General features: G+C 41.6%; 1 protein-coding gene across 4 annotated transcripts in view; it reads right to left on the reverse strand.

The window, feature by feature from the left end:
- Window positions 1-24725, reverse strand: part of ZNF395 (zinc finger protein 395) — a 49979-nt gene that overhangs the window by 19464 nt on the left and 5790 nt on the right. For 3 of the 4 annotated variants that reach the window (XM_058164782.1, XM_058164781.1, XM_058164783.1), the window contains exons 2-4: window positions 13315-13567; window positions 5144-5445; window positions 2954-3066 (exon numbers count right to left, since the gene is read on the reverse strand). In XM_058164782.1, the coding sequence (XP_058020765.1) occupies window positions 2954-3066; window positions 5144-5445; window positions 13315-13557 (658 nt within the window). In that variant the 5' untranslated portion in view covers window positions 13558-13567. Of the gene's footprint in view, window positions 1-2953; window positions 3067-5143; window positions 5446-13314; window positions 13568-24406; window positions 24628-24725 lie in introns of those variants that run through there. The other variant, XM_058164780.1, reaches the window with a different exon arrangement.

Below are 24725 nucleotides of genomic sequence, written 5' to 3' on the forward strand. Positions count from 1 at the left end.
CAGCCAGCTGTTTTTCTAGCAGTTCTCCAATGGCTGGGTGTGCTGGAGGGATTATAGGTAAGGTTTTACTGCTGGCCACAAACAGCCAGTCTCAAGGGATTCTACTTACAGGCTTCTCACAGACAATTTTGCTAGAAAAGTTCTCCGTGATCTTGTTCCTACTTTGTAATTATAGCTTGAGTAAATATGAGATGGCAAAAACACTGAATTTGGATCAAACTTAGTAGGCAAAAGGATATTTAGAGAGATTTGGTGGTCTGAAAGAGGGGTGGGGCAGTACCCTTTTCCCACCTACCAGTCTATCCTCACAATCCTGTTCCTACATGTGGGGACCCCTGCCAAGATAGGTGGCAGCATTCAAAAAGCTAAGTATTTAAACTTATTAGTATTTTGATAGGAGAACCATCAGGAAGTATTAGGACTGCAGGCTAGGCTGGGAATTCAAACAAATCAAACTAGGAGAAGGCATATTCGGCAACTCATAATTCAAATCAGTCGCAGAATTAGCTCAGCTCCCTGAATACCACCACAATCTATCTAAGAATATCAGCCAATCAGTATTGACTTCTTCCCTCTGGCATATAAGATGCTGAGTTTACAGCCCCCACTCCTGAATTCTAGCCCCCATAAATTCAGAAATTGATTTTTTTGTAAAAAAGAGAAAGAGGGACAAAAGTTTAAAGAATTGGGGGGAGGAGATTCAAGAATGTTTATACACCTCCAACAGAGTCTATGAACTGGCCTCTAGCTGTGGGCATTCTTCTGGTGATTTGTCAAGCTATCCAACTAGGTGCAAACAACAGCCTACCTATGGGAACTACACCTTCCTCACTTTATAGTGGCATATCAATATTCTGGTATATTTTCTCTACATATCCCACAAGTGTTGTGCTGGTTTTCATGTATCATAGCACGATTAAATCCTTATCTTCAGGCTTTGAAACATGAAACAAGAGGTAAGGGATATGGCAAATGGAAACAGCCCCTCCAGAAAATAAAAGAATCACAGAGTTGAAAGAGACCACAAGGACCATCTTTTCAAACTGAGCAACTTTAAGGTATGTGGGTGGGCTTCAACTCCCAGAATTCCCTAGCCAGAAGGTCTGACGAACCCTAACCCTCAATTTGCACAAAGATCAATTAAACTGGGAGGCAGCTAGTTTATCTTAAAAATTCTCTAGAGATGGAGAAATGACTACTTCTACCTTTGAGCTACTTTCCTGTTATATAAACTTTACCATCAAGTGTTTCCTTATATTTAACTGAAATTTAGATTGCTACAACTAATATACATTATTTGTGGGCCATGCAGCCATGGAGAAGCATTCATGGCCATCTTCCTTTTAAGTATCCGAACTTGGCTATTATGCCTCCCCTAAGTCTTCTTTTCTTCAGACTGAACATCCCAAGTTTGTTCAGTCGGTTCTCACAGAATATGTCCTTAAGTCAGCCTTTTCCTGTACTGGAAGCAAGAGAAAGATAATAAAAACGTTACTAAAAATCCCTTTCTCATTTTCTTAGGAGGCAAGGAAAAAGAGCATTTCAATGTGTTTTGCAGCAGAAAGCATCAAGGAGGTGTCAGAAACCAGTTCTAGTACAGAAGTTATTCTCTTTTTGAGAAATTTGCTCATGCATACTTCATCAAAAGGAACAAGAACTGCAAAAATGCCCCATACGCCAACTTTCCTTATTCCCCAATTCTGCAACTCTTCACCAGTTCACCAGACAATATTAACAGACTCATTTTATGTCAGGATATGTTGGAGCAGATCTTCAAGACTTCGGAAACGTGTGGAATGCTAAGTACATAAGAGAGCCAGAACTGCCAGGCAAAAGGGTTTAGTAAAATCATGGCAAAGAGAAGAGATGGGAAAGAAAATCTGGTAGAACCAAGAAGGTATCAAAAGGGGACTTGGTTTACTATGATGGACACTTCATTCTTAAACCTCACAGCTGGAATAAAATTCTGGATCTGAACTGGGTATGGCCTATTTTTTGAGAAAAGCTTGTCCAGGACATAAGAAAGAGATATGTGAGCTATTTAACAGAAATAGCGGTTAAATAACGAGTGCTTTAGAAACACAGATTTGAGGCAGGTAGCCAAGAAGCCCAAAAGACCAAAGAAGTAGAGCAGAAAAGTTGGATCTCCCTGAAAGCTGAATTGAACAGTCTGTGTGTTGGCCAAGGCACTTAATGTTATTCTACTCCCTTTATTTATGCCATTTTCTCTTTTACACAACTTCCAAAATGGAGTTACAAAGTGGCTAAACAATTAAAAGTCAACAAGTATCAATAACGCTTACCCCAAAAAAGGCTTTTCAACAGAATTAAAATACTTCCAATTGAAATACAGAAGTTTTCTTAACTTCTTTAAAAAAATAATAAAGGGACTCTATTCCATACCGTCAGCATCATCACAGACAGAATTTTGCCCTGCAATCACTGTTACAGGGTGGAAATTTTATATCTCAAATCTACAATTAATGGGAATTTTCTTAATCAGACTCATTTGCATTATTTTTTTAATCAGAAAGTTTTCTGATATAAGCTGAAAACTGCTCTGGGCACATTAGCCTAATTTTCCAGTTCTGAATTTCCCACATTGTTGCCTCAAAAAAAAAAAAAAGAAATGCTAAGGTATTTTTGTGAATAGCCTAAATTCTCAGGTATGTGTATTCAGGAAAAAGCAGATAATTGAAATGTCCGAGTTCCAAATAATCACTCCCAGCTTGGCATTCTCCAAATGTGTCAGGACTCTCATATCCAGAATCAGCAGCCAGCATGGCAGAATCCTGGAACTTGTGTTCCAACAAGAGGAGGACATCCATTTGGGCTGATACAGCTAAGCCATTGTGGCCTCAGTGCTTGCACTGCATGAGCTATGCATTAAACCAGTTTTGTTTTGGCACAGAATGCCAAAGGGCCATCAGAGGCCCTTTGCTGTCAAACTTACTTGAGATGCTGGCCTCATTGTTAGGGGGACTCTGCACCACAGGGCTACAGGATAAGCTGGTTAACACCATTGCTGCCATCATCTCATCCATCTCCACTGCAGCATCTGGTTTCCTGCAATGAGAGAAGGAGGGGGAAGGGTAAGATGGTTCCTCCAAAAAGAATCAACAGACCAAATATCCCAGCAAAGACATTGCTCACCAGACAATTCCCTCTCAAGTGCTTCATGCCTCATTCATTTGTTTTCTTGCAAGACTTTCTTCCTCGGGCATAAGTTAATTGTTAAAAAGTTAAAAAATGATTCCAGGTCTTTTCCTCTGAATCTGTACAAGATTTGGACACAGAACAATGCTCCTGTCTTTTCCATCTCCAGGATGAAGATTACTAAAGGGACATGAACAATCCCATCCCTTCCCTGCTGGTCATAAAGGCATACTTCCTGAAGTCAGTAGGAAAAGCTTCCACTGTCAATTTTAAAAACAAGCAGGCCAGAAAAAGAAATCCCCAGTATTAGGGATTTCTTATTTATAAACAGCCTTTTATAATTTTAGAGGAGTTGGGCCTCAATGGAGGTGTGCAGGTAGAAGAGATCTAACTCTACCCACTGGAATGAAAAATAAAATTGCAGTAGTCGCCTAAAACAGGGGTCTCCAACCTTGGCAACTTTAAGCCTGGCATACTTCAACTCCCAATTATGGGAGTTGAAGTCCGCCAGGCTTAAAGTTGCCAAGGTTGTAGACCCCTGGCCTAAAACGCCAGAAAGCCGAAACGTATAGAAGCAGCTTTTCAACATCAGTACCAGATACGTTAATGGGCAGCATTTACCAGGGAAGTAATATTTTCTCTTCTTTACCACTTTTCTTAATACCTAAATGTAATGTGATTGTTTCAATCGTACAGTAGCAAGTTAAGCTTTTGGATAAATTCTGTCGGCATGATTGTCTCATTTTTTTTTCTTAATTCATTTTGAAGCATTTAGGATTTATTTGTTTACTTACTTTATCAGTTTTTATAGGCTGCCCCAACCACTACAGATACTAGGCAGCAAATGAAGTTCTAAAATACAATCATTACAACCAAACCATAATAACAATGGTATCACTTCTAATGGCTGCTCAGACATAACTAAGGACCAAAAGCCCTGTGCGAACCATAATACAACTTAAACTTACTTTTATAAAACAAAGAGAAATGAAGCTGTCTATCCTTCCAGGAGTACCTTGTTCCATAAAGAGGGGCCACTACCAAGAAGGTCTATTATATAGCCTATATCTTAGGTATCCTGCATGGAAAAAGGACTCAGTTTATATGACCCTACCAAAGAGGCAAAAGGGAGGCTTCTTTGCCAGCCGCTTTCCAGCGGCGGCGGCTGGCTGGGGGCCGCTGAAAACTCTGGTCAGCTTGCTTTTTGGACTCTCGACCAGCCGCCAGAAGGTAAGCAGCCCGAACAAAGAGGCGGTGGGGGGGGAGGAAGTGGGGCTAGAGCTGGGACCACTAAAGGAGGGGAAACAGGGGCGACTGATGAACAGAGGACAGGGGTAGATAGGTGGAATTCCAAAAAAAATCCTATCTTTTCCTGTGGGCGTGGCTAGGTGGGGGTCATGTGACTGAGTGGGTGTGAGTGATGTCAAGTTGGCCACGTCCACCAAACCATAGCAAAAAAATTTGAAACCCACCACTGGCCCTAAAGCTTACTAATAACCAGTACAGCAATTTCAAAATAGGAAAGATCCCTATCCTGGTGTCCTGACAACAATCTTGCTGTTGTAATTTGCACCCAGTCCAGCTACTGGGTTATCTCCAAAGGCAACCCTTCATGGAGCATGTTTACACTAGCCTAATGGGTGGATCATGGTATGAACTACTATCACCAAGGCATCTTTGTCAAGATATGTTGTTTTAGTTTGTGGCTGAAAATTATTTACTCATTTGTTTAAAATATTATAAATACTTCCATCTACCACCCTTCAGCTGAAAAGGCTCCTAGAGTAGCTTATGTAAGATCAAGTGCAAACAAAGCTGTATTTGCCTTTGTGCTTTCAACCTAATAAAATGAAAGGGAAAGAAAACAGCAGGAGGGGAAACCGCTTTCCACATTTTGTTTCAGCCAAGGGAAAAAACTCTAAGTTATTATGGAACTGTTATGCAATATTGCAAAACTACAACCAAGCGGGCATTCCAAACCACCCACCTTTTTGGTACATCAATATTCCTAGAAACCGATCTCAAAGCAGATGTCACAGCAAAGTCTGCTGCAGAGGTGCAGTGTTCCATCACCACAGGAACCGGACTATAATCCATTGTTGTAGGGGTTCCATGGTCCATCTCCAGTTTGGGGAGAGGTGACATCACAACTTCAGCCAGTCTCACTTCTTCATCTTTCCTAGTGACATAAAAACCTTTTTCCGGGAGCAACACCTTCACTTCGTGACTGACCGGGTCATGGTACTCCACCAGCCCAGCACTCTCTTGCCCGTTGTAAAAGACATATACCTGTTGGGAGAAAAGCCACTATCAGTCATCATGATCATTCTGATCTCCAAATGAGTTAACCTGTTTTGTTGTCCTCGTTTCCATTTTTCCTAATATAAACAAACAAATGATATATCTGCAAGCAAACAACTAAGCTCAGAAAGTAGCAAGGACTGCACAATTTAACACTGAGCTCCATGCATTGTCTTCTATTGGAAACACCTATGAATGTATTAAAAAGACATTCTAGACCTAGTATAAGAAAGTATTTTTGTGCAAAGGAAAGTTCAGTTACTTCTTCAGATAGCACCTGAGCAATTCTTGAACAGAGCAAGAACACTACCATAAATTACATAAACTCAACTGCCAAACCTACCAATAACTATGAGCCCAAGTATTCAAATTGCACCTTATGTTCAGAGGCAATGAACAGGGGTAGCTATGGTGCTCAAGCTTGTAAAGCAGGGGCCCCCAACCCTCCGTCTATGGACTGGCACTGGTCCAGGGCATGTCAGAAACCAGGCCATGGAAAAAAGCAAGCCCCATCTGCTGGATGCAGGCAGCACATGAAACCACGCCCCCTCCGGTCAGTGGATAAACCTCTCTCTATGGAACCGGTCCCTGATGCCCAAAACATTGGAGGCCACTGTTGTAAAGCAACTGGCTGGACCTTGTTAAAGAGAAGATACTCCGCTAAATGTCATTTTGAAACAAATTCAGAGTTTCAATGCCTTATAATGGGAGGGCTTCAAAAATGCATTTCCAGAGCCCTGAACAACAGGAAAGGAGCTGCTTTCTTTCACTGAGATATGTGCTCTGCAGCCACAGTCATATCTACATGACCAGCATGTGATGCATTTTGCACTCTGGTTCAACTTCTAAGTGAAAGGGACACACTGTGATTATCAGCTGATTTTCCATCAGGCTTTGTCAAATCTCTCAGAGAGTGTCAGAATAGGCAAATAAGCAAAAGCTCATGAAATCTCTCCAACCATTCCTTTGCTCATACAAAAGCACATGCGATCTAGTAAGGCAGCGCAGGCCATCTGGCTAGGAAAGGAGAGACAGAAAGGGAATGACTAGCCCATGCTTGGGTAGTCCATGGAACGATGGTCTCCGCAAAGGTCTTTCCCCTTTGCTGCTTAACTTCCTAAAGTCTATTTTTGTATGTAATTTTATCTAGGCTAAGAGGGGCACTCTTTGAGTTAAGTTATTCCTGGGGGTGTTATTTATAGAGGGATCCTAATTACCATATGGAAAAACTGGGGAAGCTGCAGCGACCCCACTGTTCTGAAAAAACTGGAGTGACAGGATCTGTAACGCTCCATAAAAGATCTATGGATTAAGTCACAGGTGTGTACATCTTGTGTGGGGTAGCCTCATGCAGCCCAGTACAGGGTCCTGTAAGGCTCTTGACATCTCCCTAGAATCACTACTCAGCCTCCGCTTGTTTCTGCTCTATGTTTCTGTGGAAGTCTGTGAGGAAGGGAGGGAGGGAGTTTGCCCACATACTTCCTAATTCGAGTGAGCAACTATGGCAACTTTTACGACTTGTGTACTTCAACTCCCAGAATTCCTGAGCCAGCCATGGCTGACTGGCTGAGGAATTCTGGAAACTGAAGTCCACAGGTTGTAAAGTTACCATAATTGAGATGAGAGAGGATGGAGAGCACTGTATGTATGCTGCAGGTTAAAATGCTGCAATTAGATCCTAATGCAATGAAAATGTATTCATGATTAGGTTAATGTTCAACCTCCGTTCACTTTCAAACTATTATAAGACTCCTCGTGGCACAGTGATTAAATGCAGTACTTCAGGCAAAATTCTGCCCACAGCCTAGAGTTCGATCCTGACAGGGCTCAAGGATGACTCAGCTTTCCATCCTTCTGAGGTCAGTAAAATGAGGACCCAGATTGTTGTGGGCAATATGCAAATAATGCTGACATTGTAAACCACCCAGAGTGTTGTAAAGCACTATGGGGCAGTATAGCAATAGCAATAGCATTTAGAACACCACTCCACAGCTTTCTCTGAGCAGTTTACATATTGCCTCTAATAATCTGAGCAGTTTACATATTGCCTCTAATAATCTGGGTCCTCATTTTATCTATCTCAGAAGGATGGAAGGCTGAGTTAACTTTGAGCTGGTCAGAATTGAACTCCAGATTGTGCCTACAATACTTCATTCTAACCACTGCGCCATCAGGGCCCCTGGTATATAAGTGTTGTTGCTACTGCTAAAAAGTAAAGCAGGATATCCATCACAACAGATCCTTGAGGTGGGTAGGGGAAGAGACTAAGGTAGTGCAATGAGCAAAATCCCATCAAACTGAAAAACTTGGGACAGGAATTCTGCCAGATGAGAAGATCTGAATTCATATAATATATCAAGATATGCTTTCAATAAAATGCACACTAACTGGGATTATATAAATGCACTACCCCAAAATCAAACATAGCATATTATGGCTTAGTGTGACTGGTGAGCCAGGGTGAGAGCACTAAAGGACTGCTTTTGGATCAAGACTTCCTGAATTTAAATCCCAATTTTTCCAATTGGGCATAGGGTTACTAGCAGTGGGGGGTTTCAAATTTTTTTACTACCAGTTCTGTGGATGTGACTTGGTGGGCATGGCATGGCTTGGTGGGCGTGGCTGGGGAAGGATCCTGCAAAATCCCCATTTCCTCCCAATCAGCTGGGACTTGGGAGGCAGAGAATAGATGGGGGTGGGGCCAGTCAGAATTTTTACTACCATTTCTCCAGAACTGGTCAGAACCTGCTGAAACCCACCTCTGGTTATTAGTCTCCCTCATGGGAGAAACACAGTGGAGGGTGAAGGTAAAATGGAAGAAAAACCATGATTTCAAGCCTTTGAAGGGAAAAGGAACCTCTGAGCCGTGGTGGTGCAGTGGTTAGAAAACAGTACTGCAGGCTACGTCCACTGACTGCTGGCTGCCTGCAATTTGGCAGTTCAAATCTCACCAGGCTCAAGGTTGACTCAGCCTTCCATCCTTTTGAGGTGGTTAAATGAGGACCCAGTTTGTGGGGGCAATATGCTGACTCTGTAAACCGCTTAGAGAAGGCTGTAAAAGCACTGTGAAGCGGTATATACCGTATATACTCGAGTATAAGCCGAGTTTTTCAGCACGTTTTTTGTGCTGAAAAACGTCCCCTCGGCTTATACTCGAGTATATACGGCTTATACTCGAGTTTTTTTTTTTTTCTTCTTTTTTTCACATTATACCGGATGGCGCAAACTTGGCGGGCTTTTGCATTAGCGCGGGGAAGCCCTGCCGGTGCAGTGAGAGGGCGGGCGGGAGCCGCCAGCCTTCTCGGCTGAGGGAGGAGGTTTCCCGACCGTAGCTGCCTCATTTCCCACCCTCGGCTTATACTCGAGTCCCCAGTTTACCCCAGTTTTTTGGGGTAAAATTGGGGACCTCGGCTTATACTCGGATCGGCTTATATTCGAGTATATACGGTAAGTCTAAGTGCTATTGCTATTGCTATGCAGGTAGATCTCAACGAGCACCCGTTCGTTTAGCATTCAAAGTTACAATGACATTGGAAAAAAATGTGATTTATGACCAATCCTTACACTTACTGTACAACCGTTGCAGAATCCCCACAGTAACATGATCAAAATTTGGGGCTCTTGGCAAACTGCTGTCTATTAACAACGGCTGCAGCATCCCAAAGTCATATGATCACCATTTGGGACCTTCCCAACTGGCTTCAAACTACAGCTAGTCGTCGACTTGTGAGCACAACTGAACCCCAAATTTCGGTTGCAAAACTGAGACATTTGTTAAGTGACTTTTGTCCCATTTTACGACTTTTCTGGCCACATTTGTTAAGTGAATTACTGCAGTTGTTAAAGTGAGTAACACGGTTGTTAAGCGAATCTGGCTTCCCCATTGACTTTGCTTGTCAGAAGGTTGCAAGAGGGGATTCATGTGACCCCCCAGGACATGGCAACCATCACAAATAAGCTGTCAAGTGTCCAAATTTTGATTATGTGCCCATGGGGATGGTGCAACGGTTGTGTGAAAAACAGTCACATGTCACTTTTTTCAGCACTGCTGTAATTTTGAATGGTCATAAATGAAATGTTGTAAGTCGAGGATTACCTTTATGTCAATGGTGGAAGCTGGAGTCACTTAATAATGGCGTGATTTACTTAACAGCAATAAAATACTTCATTGTTAAGTACCATATTTTTCGGAGTATAAGATGCTCCGGACTATAAGACGCACCTACCTTTTTTGGGGAGGAAAACAAGCAAAAAAATATATGCCTCTACCTCCCAGCATCCATCCAGTATTCATCTGACCCATTCGCTGTGGCCCATTTGCCGCGGCCTATTCACTGCAGCCCGTTCGCCAGCACAGCCTGTTTGGCATGGCCTGTTCCCTGGCACCCATTTGCCATGGCCCTTTCGTCATCGCCGCCGCCACCCATTCTAGGACAGCTGATCAGCACCACACCGAACACACACACACCCGCTACTACTTCACTGTATAAGACGTACCGAAATTTTCACCCACTTTTAAGGTGGGGGGAGTGTATCTTAACTCCAAAAAATAAGGTAATTCATTTAACAATCATGGCAAAAAAAGTTGTAAACTTGGATCCAACTCGCTTAACAACAGCCTTGCTTAGGCTGATTCTGGTTCTGATTGTGGTCATAAGTTAAGGACCAATAATCAGCAGATAAGGAGGACACCAGATACCCATTGTAAGCAACCTCCATCTGCAAGGCTGCTATAGAACATCACCCACCTGCAAAAGGAGTGGGAACAACTCCAATGGTAGAACTCCCAAAGGGGACGTCTGATCATATTTCAGCCAAAGTTTGCTGGCTGGTTGAACTGTTTGCTTTGCTTAGCCTTGGCTGACATGCAGCTGGGACTTTGCAGAATCTACCCACACAATCCTGAAAACTGTTGTGGCACTTTCTGAATCAGGCCATACAGTATATACCCCAAAAGCCTTTGACACACACACACCCCGAGCCCCTCCAAATTATCTCAAGTTTTATTTTTAATATGACAAGGAGAGGTATATAGGGAGCAACCAATAATGTATTTAGTTTAATTTGATTTAACTGATGGTTACATTCAGTTAAATGAGTGTAAGTAATGCACTCACATATGTAATAAATATGCATTAATTTTTTCACCTTATACCTAGCAAGCTAACTATTAAATGCAACCCCCCAAATGGTGTGCCCCTGCCCTAAATAGCAACTCACCTAAGCAAAACAATGTTGGCATTTACAAACTGAGGGGAAGGCCTGTTTTCATTTGGTCAGCTTTTGAGGATATATTTTTGTTTCATAAAAGCTCCCAAATACTTTTAGGCACTGGTCATGCTGAGTCTGTGGATGAGTGGTTTTGAATGCATTCTTTTTATAGTCCACTAACTCCAGCAAAGGACTTGGAACCAGAATTATTTTTATAGAAATTCACAATAGGATTACTTCACATTTCCTCTTCTTCCGCAATGCCACCCAACGTTTCTCTCTGTGTCGTCGTCCCCTAATGCCACCTTAATTTCACACGTTTTTTTAACCCAACCTTCCCCGAGCTGGACCTTCCTGAAAACCCAGGCTTGATGCCCATCACTGCCAGTCAGTATTTTCCATCTGGAAAAGCAACCTGTCCTTGACATTTAACAAAGGAAAGAGGAAATTAGACCCAAGGAAAGGAGATAATATGCCACATTTTAAGTACCGTATATACTCGAATATAAGCCGATCCGAGTATAAGCCGAGGTCCCCAATTTTACCCCAAAAACTGGGGTAAACTGGGGACTCGAGTATAAGCCGAGGGTGGGAAATGAGGCACCTACGGTTGAAACCCTCCTCCCTCAGCTGAGAAGGCTGGCTCCCCGCCCGCCTCTCACTGCACCGGCAGGGCTTCCGTCCGGTAAAATGTGAAAAAGAAAAAAAACTCGAGTATAAGCCGTATATACTCGAGTATAAGCCGAGGGGCTTTAAAAAAAAAAAAAACTCGAGTATAAGCCGTATAGACCCGAGTATAAGCCGAGGGGAAGTTTTTCAGCACAAAAAACGTGCTGAAAAACTCGGCTTATACTCGAGTATATACGGTAATCCCCCTTTTTTTCCCCAAATATCACATGCATCACTTTGCATAATAGCAAAGGAGAGAATACAAAATGACTCGATATGAAATCAAGCTCTTAAATCTATGGAAGTTCATTGGAAATTCTACCATGTGCACCTAAATCTGCAATTTTATGGTACATTAAATCCCCAGTGACATGTAACACTAAAACTTATCCTTTATCTTTTGGGATATCGAATGCATAAAGCATTGTAAGAATAGCCTGTTCCACTTGATTCATTTACAAAAGTGCAAAATCGCTGTCCATTATTTCTACACAGTATCATATCAGATCTATAAATAGGATATCAATCGGGAAGAGGGTCTCTCATCTGTTGTTGCACCCATTATTTGAAATACCCTCCCCCTGGAAATAAAGACTGCCTTTTTATAATTTAATCACAACCCAAAAATGTATTTCAATTCACCTCCATGCTTGAGCATTCGTAATAGTGGAAGTGGGAACTACACGTTGCCATTTTTACATTACTTTATATGGTTTAGGGAGGTATTTTAAATGTGTTTTAAATATTTTATATACTGACAAGAGAATGCAGTTTATTTATATTTATTTATTCATTTGTGCCTTCAAATTAGTGTTGATTCTTGGCAACTGCTTGGGCAAATCCTTGCAGTTTCCTCAGCAAGATTTTTAGAAATGGTTTGTCATTGCTTTCTTCTTCCTAGGTCTGCTAGATGGGGGGTGGGGGATAAGGAGAGGGGGGAGAGGGAGAGAGACTGGCCCAAGGTCAACCAACTGCCTTCATATCTAAGGCAGGACTAGAACTCACGGTCTCCCAGATTTTAGTCTGTTGCTTTTAACTACCTATAATATACTGGCTGTGTGCAGGTAATATACAGTAGGAAGACTGGAAATAAAGACTAACTCAACTTTTGACATCATTGGCTTAGGACAGCCGGATGTGATTTACTTCCTTCAGATATGTCTACCTGTAATTCATATTATCTCAGCCAGTATGGCCAAAGTGATGTGATGGGAGTGAGGCATTTACACAGCACCGAGACAGGACGGCATCTTGTTGCAGTTCAAATAAACTGTGACGCCTGACATGAAATATTTGTTGGTACAGAAATAAAATAGTTTCCTTCCCCTCAAAAAAACCTGATTTTTTTATATTTGCAGATACGTCTGTAAATATTAGCTCAACAAAAGTCCATAACACCCACTGATTTGTTGTATGGCTGTTGCCCTTGAAACCAGTTCATTAACTTCAGCTCCTGAAGAATTTGGCTACTAGAATTTCAGTTGTAAATCTCTGAGATGCTTTCTCCAACCTAGGGAATTCTGGGAGTTGTAGTCTAAACATGGATACCAAACTAGAAAAACTGATCTATCCCAAGGTTTAAGAAATTAAATTAGTTTCCTGTTTAATTTCTAAGTCCAAATGAATGGCTTAGAGACCAAAATATATCAAACAGGAAGTCTTTCATTATTCGATCCATTGTTTAAGACTTTCTCCAAGTACCATCAGCCTTCTCCACAATGGGACCCTAACTCTGGAAGATGTCTCAAGGGTGATGCAATTGGTGTCAATAGCAACCCTGCTCATTTTTCTGCCTCAACCCATTTTTTTTTCAGCTTCCCTAGGCATTTTACTTTTTAAAAAAGAAAAGAAAATTATTTTCTTGCTTGATGACTGAATAAACCTGTATGGCTTGTTATTACAGAATTGTGTTTCTTTTTGATACCAGCATTTTTGAGATGAAAGGTGGTTTATAGTCATCAGCATCAAATTCAGTACCTTTTGGCCAGGTTGTAGCACTGGCCAATTTTGGTTCTGATTGCCAGAGGCTTCAACGTGTTCCTTGAAGTGTCCATCCTCATATGAAAGGGTGCTCTGATGTGAAGACACTCTGGTGTGTTCTGGCTGCAGGGGATGAACCTGAGCTGTCATCAGCATCCCATCCCCCAGCAAAGGGGGTGCAGAAATGCGGGCGCCCAACAGGGACCGCTTCCCCAGCCTCCTGGATAGCACACTCGCCATCACGGATACACTGCAATCAGTAAAGAAGGAAACGGCATTCATTACAATGAATAATAATTACTGGAAGGATGAGCAATTGATAGCATGAATTATAATGCAGCCTGCAAAGGAATCTCAAACACCTCTACCCCAGCACTGGCCAAGGGTCACACTTTATTAAAGTGGGGGAAACACAGAGGTCTCAGCCTGGCGGGGCAATACTTCAAAATGGGCAGGATCATGTCATCTATTTGGTAAGGCCAGGATTTTTGGATTTTTCCTTAGATTTGGGGGCATTGGGGGCATTCATGGAAAATCTAGTTAGAATGTAAACTCCATTTTTTAATTTTATTTTTTGCATTTCCGTCACCAGAATAGCTAAAACCATGTCTCTTGATGTTCAACAAGAAGCAGCCACAGCAGGTGCTTGGAGCTATAAAGTAAAGAGCTGAAAGACCACAGTTTGCCAGTTCGGCTTCACACTTCTCAAGCACAACACTCAAGCCAGCCTAAGGAAGCAGAGCCTTTATAAGGAAATCCAGATGCACATGTACTCCACACATATACATATTTTTTACTTTATGGCTCCTAGATGCCAACTACAGGCAACAGAAGCTCTGAGAAAATACAGGCAAAGCCCATAGTACCTGAAGGGCCCAGAAAAAGCAGCCACAACGTTCCTGCAACGTGTACCTCTGTACCAGCCAACATTCGCCTAAGATAGCCCAAATGAATGTGGGGCTACACATCAGTGGTGGGTTTCAAATTTTTTTACTACTGGTTCTGTGGGTCTGGCATGGCTTGGTGGGCGTGGCTTGGTGGGCGTGGCAGGAGAAGGATACTGCAAAATCTCCATTCTAACCCCACTCCAGGGGAAGGATATTGTAAAATCTCCATTCCCACCCCACTCCAGGGGAAGGTTTCTGCAAAAATCCCCATTTCCTCCCAATCAGCTGGGAATTGGGAGGCAGAGAATAGATGGGGGCGGGACCAATTAGAATTTTTACTACCGGTTCTCCAAACTACCCAAAATTTCGGCTACCAGTTTTCCAGAACTTGTCAGAATCTGCTGAAACCCACTTCTGCTACACATCCTCCATGGCACTGAGGGCAGGCATTTTCAGTAGGTCTGCAGTTTGCTTTGGAAAAGTCTACAGCCCTATCACTATATAATCAAATGGGAGTCCTCAGCCATGTCAGACTGCTGAAATGATTTTGCCTGGAATCAAGCAAGGAACAGATCTCACCCCGAGAAAGTCCTGCTCTCTAATTGCATCCACACATGGGTTCAAGCCAGGAATGTATTTTCAGTTAAAACAGGTTTTGTTTGCAGTTAAAGTAGTAGAGGAGGAAGAGAAGGAAGTTCCCTTGTGTAGACATGCAGCCCTGAGCTTTTGCAATGAAAGAATCGAGAAAGAAAGAGATTTCTGTGTTTTGCATCAATTAGGGAGTGCTTTGTGTCAAAAGACAGTTTAGGAACAGAGTAGACAAGCAAAACCAATACCCACGCATGTCCCATGGGACAGTACTGACAGGAAGCTCTAGCCCCAAAGCTGAGGAATGGCTTTTTCAGAACTCAGCAAGCCACTGCTGTGTAAACAGACAGTTGCACTCAGAATTCAGCCTGTTGAAAAAGAAATGCTTACGATACAACCCACCATTGGGCACGGATAATCTATAGCAGTTTTATTCTGGCTTTTCCCATTTCTTTTTGAACTGAACTTCCTTAAAGGGAAAACATGGGACCTTAGCCTGGAAAAAAAGCTTGGGGGCTTCTGATTATAGCAAGCCTGGAATTTACCTGAATCCAGAACTCAGTCCTGGAAATGACAACAAAGCAATGACTTCAGGACATGTGTGAAATTCCTGGCTCACACACATCACAATGATTCCCTATGTATCTGAGCTTAAAGGAGTGAGAACATTTTAATTTGTTCTCAATGTGCGCATGCAATTTCCAAGCTGGCCTGAACCACAGCATTTGTTTAGGAAATTTAAGAAATTAATCAAGCTGACTAGTAAGAAGAGACAAAGCAATAGGCAGACAGCAAGGCAGGTAGATTTTCAGCTACACAGTCTTTCTTCTTTTAAATTCTTCCCCCCACCCCCACCCCAGCAGCTCTTTGCCAAACTGAAATTCCAAGAATTATTTCTGTCAAACTAGCATGTTACATTATAGTTTAGATATTAATAACCTGAGAAAAATCCAAGTTGCAACCACCAGATCATTGCCTTAAGGCAGCCTACAAATGAAACAAAAATGGTATGGTACAAAAATCATGCAAGCAAGGAGAAATGACAGAGGCCTTTTTTCCCCAGAAGTTTCCTATTCTGACCCATTAACATTATACTTTGGCAGGCTCTAAAAGAGAGAGAGAGAGAGAGAGAGGTTGCTTGTGATTCTGGGGGCATCAGGTTCTATACTCAGTAAGCCACCTGCTCCTTCCAGAGTTTAGCTGAAATTTGAACTCCATGTTTTAATTTGTATATGCAGGCTTCATTCAGATCATCTGTTAATTCACTTTCATATTTGGACTAGAACCCAAATTGGACCCTCGGATATCCTGGGATTAAAACTCTAGGAATTTATAGCCAGCTGGTTGGAAAAGAGCTAACTGAGGGAATTCAGGATAAGGTTTTACAGACAATCTGGATATGAAGTACAGATAGCCTTTGATTTATCACTTTCCATTATAGTCTTAAATCATGATGGGCATAAAGCGGGTAACCTATGTTGACCGACCTAATTTTATGACCTTTTGTACAATGGTCGTTAAGTGAATCACCATGGTTAATTAAATGAATCTATGGTTCTTAAGCAAACCAATTGCTCACTATGGGGTGTTTTTGCCAAAAAAAAAAGAAAAGAAAAGAAAAGCAAGTGCTGGATTTTGGCAAAATGTCATAAATTACAGTCATATGACTAGGGGATAACTACTGGACCTTCAGAATTGGGTTGTAATACTTTTTGGAGATACTTTTCCATTCCCCACCATCCAGTCAGAGCTGAAGAAGCTCCTTGGATGGGAAGCAAAACGTCTTCAAAGAAAAACCAGAAAGTCCAGTTGCCTCTTGAAAAAGTAACTTTAGGACAACATGACCTGGATGACAGAGAATCTCCATAGACATAATTTTTGGAGAGTTATTACAACTTTGAACAGTCACTAAGCAACCAGTCATAAATCGAGAATTACCTGTACTTGTTTTTTTAATTCAGAGAGCAAGCTTGCCTGCAAAAGGCAGGTTGGTTAACGCAACAAAAAGGAACATTGCAAATTATTCTAATCAGCTGAAAGTATCTATTGGCTCTGAGCAAGCTCTATTTATTGTTTTCATCTGTGCAATGAGGTTGCTTCAATTCAGCCTGGTAGATGCATTGCCTTCATTATAGTATTGCTTTGACAAGTTAAGAACTGGGTGAAATCACAGGCTTGAATGCTTTAGAAATAGTTACAACAACTATAACTTTAAAGGCTGCTTATCATAATTAGTTGCTACCCTCTGACTGAGATTCATATCCTTGTGATTTAGCAATATGGTTTGGAATAATAGTTATACTTCTCTTCAAAAACAGAACTAGGGAAACAAGTTAGAATTTCTCTCTTGGATATACTACCTTTGGGGAAGGGGGTAAAAGTTTTCTTTAAAAAAATCCTCTTAACATTTGAGGAGTTGTAGTCATGTTCACCTTGTTTTGATGTTTGAATAGGCTCTCAATGAAAAAAATGGGGAGCAGGTTAAGAAAAAAGGCGGCTTGGCCAAGTTTTCTTCTTGGTTCCCATTCCATTCTTCATTTCCAGACTCAAGACACACAACATATTTTTTTCTGCAAACCTACCTGCAAGATACGGATCACTGGATGGGTAAATGGATAAGATTAGCTATTGTATACCAGAAAGGCCTCAACCCACACTGTTCCCCACTGAGTTGCAGCAAGGCTGATCCCACAAGATAGGACGGTTGCCGTCTAATTCTTCTGAAACCAAGTTAGACGAACTTCAACAGATCCCAAATTAATGACACCAATTTACACTCCTCTACAAAATTATATTAACTAGCAACTTTTCTAGAAAATTGAGCTATTGAAAATGGCGTGGAACACTGAGTGATATCTATAATATTAACATGTTAGGAGTTAATAAGTATATAAAAGAATATATTACAATTATAATGAGCACATTAAGGTTAGAAGTTGGAAGATAAAAATTATGTATATGTAATTGTATTATTACTGTAAGCAGTGTGTGAAAAATATGTTAACCCAGTCATTTCACTGTCCACAAAAAATGTAGGTTGTTAAAGAAAATAAAAACATAAATAAATAAAATAAAATAAATAAATAAAACATATATCAAAAAAATTATATTAGCTAGCAATGAGGGCTGAAATCTAAAACATCTGGCGAGTATCTTTTAACAGTACAGATTATCTAAAACTATGAATCTTATTTTTAAGTCAATTTTCAAAATTGGGTCACATTTTTAATCTTTTTCCCTTTAACAACACTGTAATCCCTTGCATTGGGGTAGAGTCAGGGCAACTGAATGGAGCTGAGAGCTTACTAGCTGGATGCCCTTCCTGACACCTACACGGAGTTCACAGCAGCAGACAGATTACTCATTGCGCCCAGAGAGAGAAATATCTACCACTACCTAGGATCGAACTCACAGCCTCCTGATTCTAGGTCACTACGCCACCCATAATTTTTAATCTAACAGTTCTTCCAAATTAAAATCCCAAACTGCAAACTACATAATTCATCTAGCAATGTAAAATCCAAAAACTGACATTTAAGAGCTTTCCGGAAGTTGCAAATAAAGGCTTTCTTTTGTTTTTAAATCATCTTATCCAATGGATGCATTCCTGGGTGACGTGACTGCCTAAAGAAATAGGGGCAGTTTTGGAAACTAAATATCTGTATTTAAGTATTTAAAGGGTTTATATCAATGTATATTATTTTACCGCCATTTCGTGTTTTTTGCAATGGGTGTCAATCTAAGTTGTGTACAACATCAGAATCTCTTACTTGCAGCTCAGAAATTTTTCTATAATCTGCTGAATTTGAGAAAACACTGAGGTGTTAGCATAAATGTAAACTGAGCTTTACCGGAGGTGGTGGTGGGGATCTCCATTTCAAAAACCAGCTAAAAGGAAAGAAAAAACATAAAAAGTACTAGCCCACCCTTCAGAGTCACTTCTCCACCCACTTTGCATACCTACCCACCACCAAAACTAACCTCTCAGCCAACCAAAACCTGACCTATCTTTGGATTACAGCAGTTTTAAAGGATGAAAAAGTTTAAAGGAAGCTATATAAGACTTCAGTATAAAATATTACTATAGTAGGCATCAGTCACAATAGAAAAATCTTGAAGGAAGATATGCAATTTTTTTAGGCCAAAGGGCCATCTTTGAGAAACATGATAGAAACACCACTCCAAAACTAAGATAGGGCTAGTACAAACATTTAATTTTGATTTAATTTGATTTGCATTTCAAATGAACCACATTTAAAGTGATTATTCCCCTTATATTTCACAATTTTCCTTTTGGTTACATTACACAAAGTTCTCAGAGTTATCTGAAGTTTCAGGTCAAGCACAGGAAGTCCGCAACTTATGACCACAATTGAGCCCTGATGTTGTGAGACATTTGTTAAGTGAACTTCGCCCCAGTTTACGACCTTTCTTGCCTCAGTCGTTAAGTGAATCACTACAGTTGGTAAGTTAATAACCCAGTTGTTAAGTGAATTTGGCTTCCCTCTTGACCTCACCTGTCAGTAGGTCACAAAAGGATATCACATGACCTTGGACTACAGCAATAGTCATAAAAATGAACCAATTGTCAAGCACCTGAATTTTGATCACATGATCATGGGGATGCTGCAAAGACCCTAACTGTCAAAAACAGTCCTAAATCACTTTTCTCAGTGTCATTGTAATTTTGAATGGTCATTAAATGAACTGTTGTAAGTCGAGGACTACCCGTATCCCTATCTGATTTTTAAGAGAATGGCTTTTGCTTTAATATAAAGCTGTTACATCTGCTACTACACATCAGTAAGAGGAAGAACTCAGGGGTGGGTTCTACTTACCTTTACTACCGGTTCGCATTGTGCTCACATGCACACATGAGCGATGTTCGGGTCAGTGGGTGGAGCCTCCCGCCGGTTTTACTACCGCTTCTATAGAACCGGTCAAAACCAGGGGCAACCCACCACTGGAACAACTGAATGTTAAAGGTAGGTTACATTTTTTTATTTTTTTGATCTATATTTCCTATTTCTAAACTGCCCATTTTTCCCAGAAAGGGGCTCTATAAGGCAGGTTGTAATCATGAAACCCAGATGGTAGAAGGAATGAGGCTGATAGCAACCACCCAATAAATCCTTCACTGAGATTGGTTGAAAATAGGGGGCTTTTGATGCAAGAGGGGTTATTTTTACAGCCGAACAGCAATGGGGCAGCCTCTAAAGCAGGGGTCTCCAACCTTGGCAACTTTAAGCCTGGCGGACTTCAACTCCCAGAACTCCCCAGTCAGCTTTGCAAAGCTGACTGGGGAGTTCTGGGAGTTGAAGTCCGCCAGGCTTAAAGTTGCCAAGGTTGGAGACCCCTGCTCTAAAGCAAACTTGTGCAGCAAAGTTGCAAGACCATCCTATACAGATTTATCTGGAAAATAAGCCCCGGTATATATTCTTTAGGACTTTCTGTCATCTCAGCCTCTTTAGTTATATTTGTATAGATTACAAGCACAGTTCAACACACAATTAGGATAAGGATTGATAGAAGCTTAAACCCTCCCAACTTCGAAGTCATTCCCCCCCCTCCAACTCTGGCTTTTAAAGGACAGCAGCTCCCACTGCCTCAGCCTTGTGTTGGGGAGAATCAGGCAGCACCGAAGGGTTAAAAGTGAGATTCTCCAAGAAGGAAAAAGCTGGGGATTAGGAGCTTTTTTAGAAGGAAAATCTAAAAGCTGCAAATTTAAATCAGATACTCTCAGCATATTCCCGCAAGGAGAAGTCTGTTAAGAAGGAGGAGTGGCAGTCTTGCCCAGAGGCAGGTATAAGTCTATCATGGAGAGCTGGAGAAGGCACAATCGGAAAAGAAAGAGGAAAGTATACATATTCTCCTTCAGAAGGCACTGGTGGCGTTATTCCACACACTTGTAATATCTCCCCAGCAACAATTTATCTGTCATTGTTCGGGCATATTTATACAATGGCTTGGCAGAAGCCCCGATGAGATCCTTTTATTTCAAGTGACAGAATTGGGGGGATGGTAGGAGGGCTTTGTTCCCACCTCCCTTTACAGAGTGAACCAGATTTCAAGACTATTCCAAGAGAAGAAAAGTTTACAACGTCACACTGAACCCAATCAGCTCTGCACCCAACCTGCTTCAAACGCAAGAGGGTATAAAACCTGCAGGAACTGGGTGCTAGAGCTGATCCTTTTCACACAGAAGCAATAGATTCCCAGCTCAGCATCTCCAGTTCAGGCTGGAAAAGAGCAGTCACAAACCATAAAGCCTCACTGCATATAATACAGACAAAGCTAAAACAGATTCACCAGCCTTTTGCTTTTCCCATCACATCCAGGTGCAACAGTAACTTTGAACAAAACACTAGAGTTCACTAAGGATACCGCATCTGGGCTGCAGAAACCCAGAAAATCAGTAGAGGGCAGCAAAGAGCGCCATTTTTCTTTTATCTTTTTATTGTCATTTTGCAGTTGCCCAGGTTTTCAAAGTCTAGACCTGATAGTTATGGAGTTCACACAATATGTTACATCCAAATGAAGAAAAAACAGATTACTATAAATTTTTTTAAAAAATTATTAGCTATGCTAATAATGAGATTATATAGTTCATGCAATACCCTTAAAATAACAGCTGGCTTTCTGCAATATAGTGATCCACAACCTGCAGTATCATATAATGTGTAAATCAGTTACCAAGTTCCATCAGTAAGTCTACTGGTCAAATTCCTCAGCTCTCTCAATCCCAAATGAATGCAGATCACACACACACATGCAAATACGCGCACACACCTGATAATTCATTAATGCAAAGGACAAATGTCATCCCAAAAATCAAGACAGGTAGTCTTGGGAGGGGGGCAGGAAAGAATTAGAAATATTCTAATTAGTCCTCTTAAAAAAAAGAATTACCAAGTCTTCCAGGATAGCTCAGGGAATGTCAATTGACAGAAAGGGGGCGCTGTTTCCAATCAGACTCACAAATGTTATGAGCAGCATCTGGCTAGTCGGAGGATGGGCAGCATGTTGCACTAGGACCACATGGAAATTTCAAAGCTCATTGCAAGCATGCTGGTCAAACCTCTGGCAAGAGCAACCCATCCAACGTTATTGCCTGGGAAATGAAAAGGCAAAAGAGAAAGGAAAGGCTCTGATGCCAAGGAGAGAGGGGAAAATGGGAGTGTTGAAAACCTACTTCTGGATCTGGCCCTGCCCATTGCTTGCTTAAGCCCCAATCCACATTGCTGCATAATTTCTTGCAGATCACTGCCAAAGGAATACACTCTTAACAATAACAACAGTAACAATAATGGCTGCCAAACTACACCCTTGTCTCTCAGATTTAATGCCAAATACCAAAATCAAAACACCATTAGGAGGGGCACAGTAGCTACATATGCAAGAACCCTACGCACAACAGAAACTGTTCTTGCAACTTTCTCCGAGCTGCATCGTATTTTAATTCTCTACCATAGAAATGATCTCATTGAATACTGACAACTAACAGATCAAAGAGAAAGCTAGCCTTTTTTCTGACAGACTGAACATCACACCAGCAGGAGTTATTCCTGGAAGCAAACTACCATAAACCAGTCTTCCCCCCTCCCCAACTCTTTATAAATGCTGGAAAATGGGCTTGAGGGATTTTTCTTGAAAAGATCGTCGTGAGGTTAGAAGTAGACAGACTGAAAAGACGAGAAGATTCTCCAACTGGGAAAGTGTCTCTGGTTGAATTTGAGTATTTTCTGCTTCAACATAGGTGGCGGCACCAAGCTAACATTGGCTGCCTGCAAAAAAAGGCTAAGCAGGATCAAACCTTCTTGGTACTAGAATAGGAGGCCACCAGGAAATCCCAAGGCTATGGCTAGACAGGGTAGTGGAAAAAACATCAGGAAAGTAGGCAGCAGCAAAGCACTACCATAAGATTGCCGAGAAAATGATAAAAAGTCCCCAGAAGTTAAAATCAATTCAAAGATGGCTTTACATTTGCGTCACAACCTACTCATCTCAAGAGACTCCTCCAGCCTTTGGTATAGCTTTGCAGGGTATACCTGTAAGTAAGGGTTTTGGCCTTCAAAAATTTTCTTCCATCAGCACTTTACATCTCCCAATGTTCAAAGTGGGAAGGCAGTGGTTAAATATCAGGCTAGAAAATGGGAGACTGTGAGTTCCAGTCCTGCCTTAGCCCCTAAGGCCTAACTTCGACCAATCACTTTTTTTTCAACCCTGGGAAGAAGGAAAGGGCAAACCCTTTCTGAAATCCTGCCAAGAAAACTGCAGGGACTTGTCCACGCTGTCGCCAAGAATGACTTGAAGGCATGTGCACACAGGCACGCACACACAACAAAACGTTTAAAGTTGGTTGCCCCCACCCATCTTCTGAAAATCTGGGACCCTGCCATTTTTGCCATTTGAAATGTACAAAAAGACTTTTCCTGTCCACAAAAGTTTCTGGCCCATAAATAATTTCCTAACCCTTTTATATAGCTTGCTTAGGGCAATCTTTGTGACTCCAGAAAAAAAAAGAAGCAAGCCATTTTTTTGGGAAATGAACTTCTGCCCGGCCTCCCAAGAGGCAATAAGATCTCTGATCACTGGCTAATCATGAACTTAGTCAGCAACACGTATACCAAGAGATACCAGGAGAAAACGGCAGGAGCCCAAAAGTCACACCACTGCATAGTGAAAGGTAATTAAGTGCGTGCTACCAGCAATCAAACAGGTGTTAGTTAACTCACAGGGCAAGCCTTCTACAATATGTCAAAGAAGTTCAGGACTACATTTCCCAGATTGCACTAGGATACTGGCATATTGTGAGGTAAATGGTGTGACTCGGTGGAGGCCCAAAGCTTCCAAGCATAAGATTTGAGATATGCTCCAAGTTGCAAACATAAAGAAGGGGTGTGGCACAAATTGAGGGTGGGGAAAACACAAGAAGTACCAGTTAGGTCCACAAGAGGAGTGAAAACCTGCACGGTAACAAAGTGGGAAACAGGAAGGGCCAATGGCATGCTGCTCCCTACATTTGGGGCAGTCTCCCCTTCCCATCTCATCCCACCCTGTTGTTCTATTTCAAGGCCAGAGCAAGGCCCAGACAAGCTCATTCATGCCAAAGATTCCCCATTAAGAGATGCCGCTTTCTCTTTCTCTTCCACCCCATAAATAAAAGAGATTCAAAGAAAGCAGCATCTGCTGAAATGCAGCACACTGGCTATGTTCACAAAACATCCTTACCCGGGTTGCTGTATTAAACATTTCTGCAGGATTTGCACAGTGTCCTGAGCTATAAACTAATCAAGCTGGCTGGATTCACACAACATGCAACAAGCTCACCCCATATATTGTGCAAAGGCAGATACTAGGCCTTCCATTGACCAGCACGACTTATGAAAAATATCGAAGTTTTTTAAGCTAGCAGAGCTTCATTGTTAGGCAGATCTCCAGAATATGCTCTTTTGGTTGTAGAATTCGTCCAAACTAAGGTTGAATCTCCTAAAAAGTTCTCCTAAAATGTCCTCATGCAAATATCTAAATCTTTCCTAAAACAAAGACACAGGAATTCAGGTCTGGGGAACCAGAAAGCTGGCACGCAAATAGCTATTTATTTAATTGCTTACCAGAGCATTTTAACTGCACATTAAAACTCCACACCATTAGAACAGCGAGCCCTGAGCCGCAATCTCAATGAGATTTACTTTTGAGCGAACACATTCAAACCTTGCACAGCATTCTGGAAGAGAGAGGTGCATGACAAATGGGATCCAAACCGTGGAAGGCACTGCCCAGAAGCTGAAGCCTTGCCGTAGCTATGCAAAAGCTAACAGCTGCACAAGTATATTTATGTTAGGAAGTCTGTGAGAAAGAAAAACGACAGTGAAGGGAGACAGCTGCAGAGACCTACAGAACAAACAAAAAAAAATCATAGTTGCTTTTGGG

Source organism: Ahaetulla prasina, chromosome 1 (genome assembly GCF_028640845.1).
Source record: "Ahaetulla prasina isolate Xishuangbanna chromosome 1, ASM2864084v1, whole genome shotgun sequence".
NCBI classification, from domain to species: Eukaryota; Metazoa; Chordata; class Lepidosauria; order Squamata; family Colubridae; genus Ahaetulla; species Ahaetulla prasina.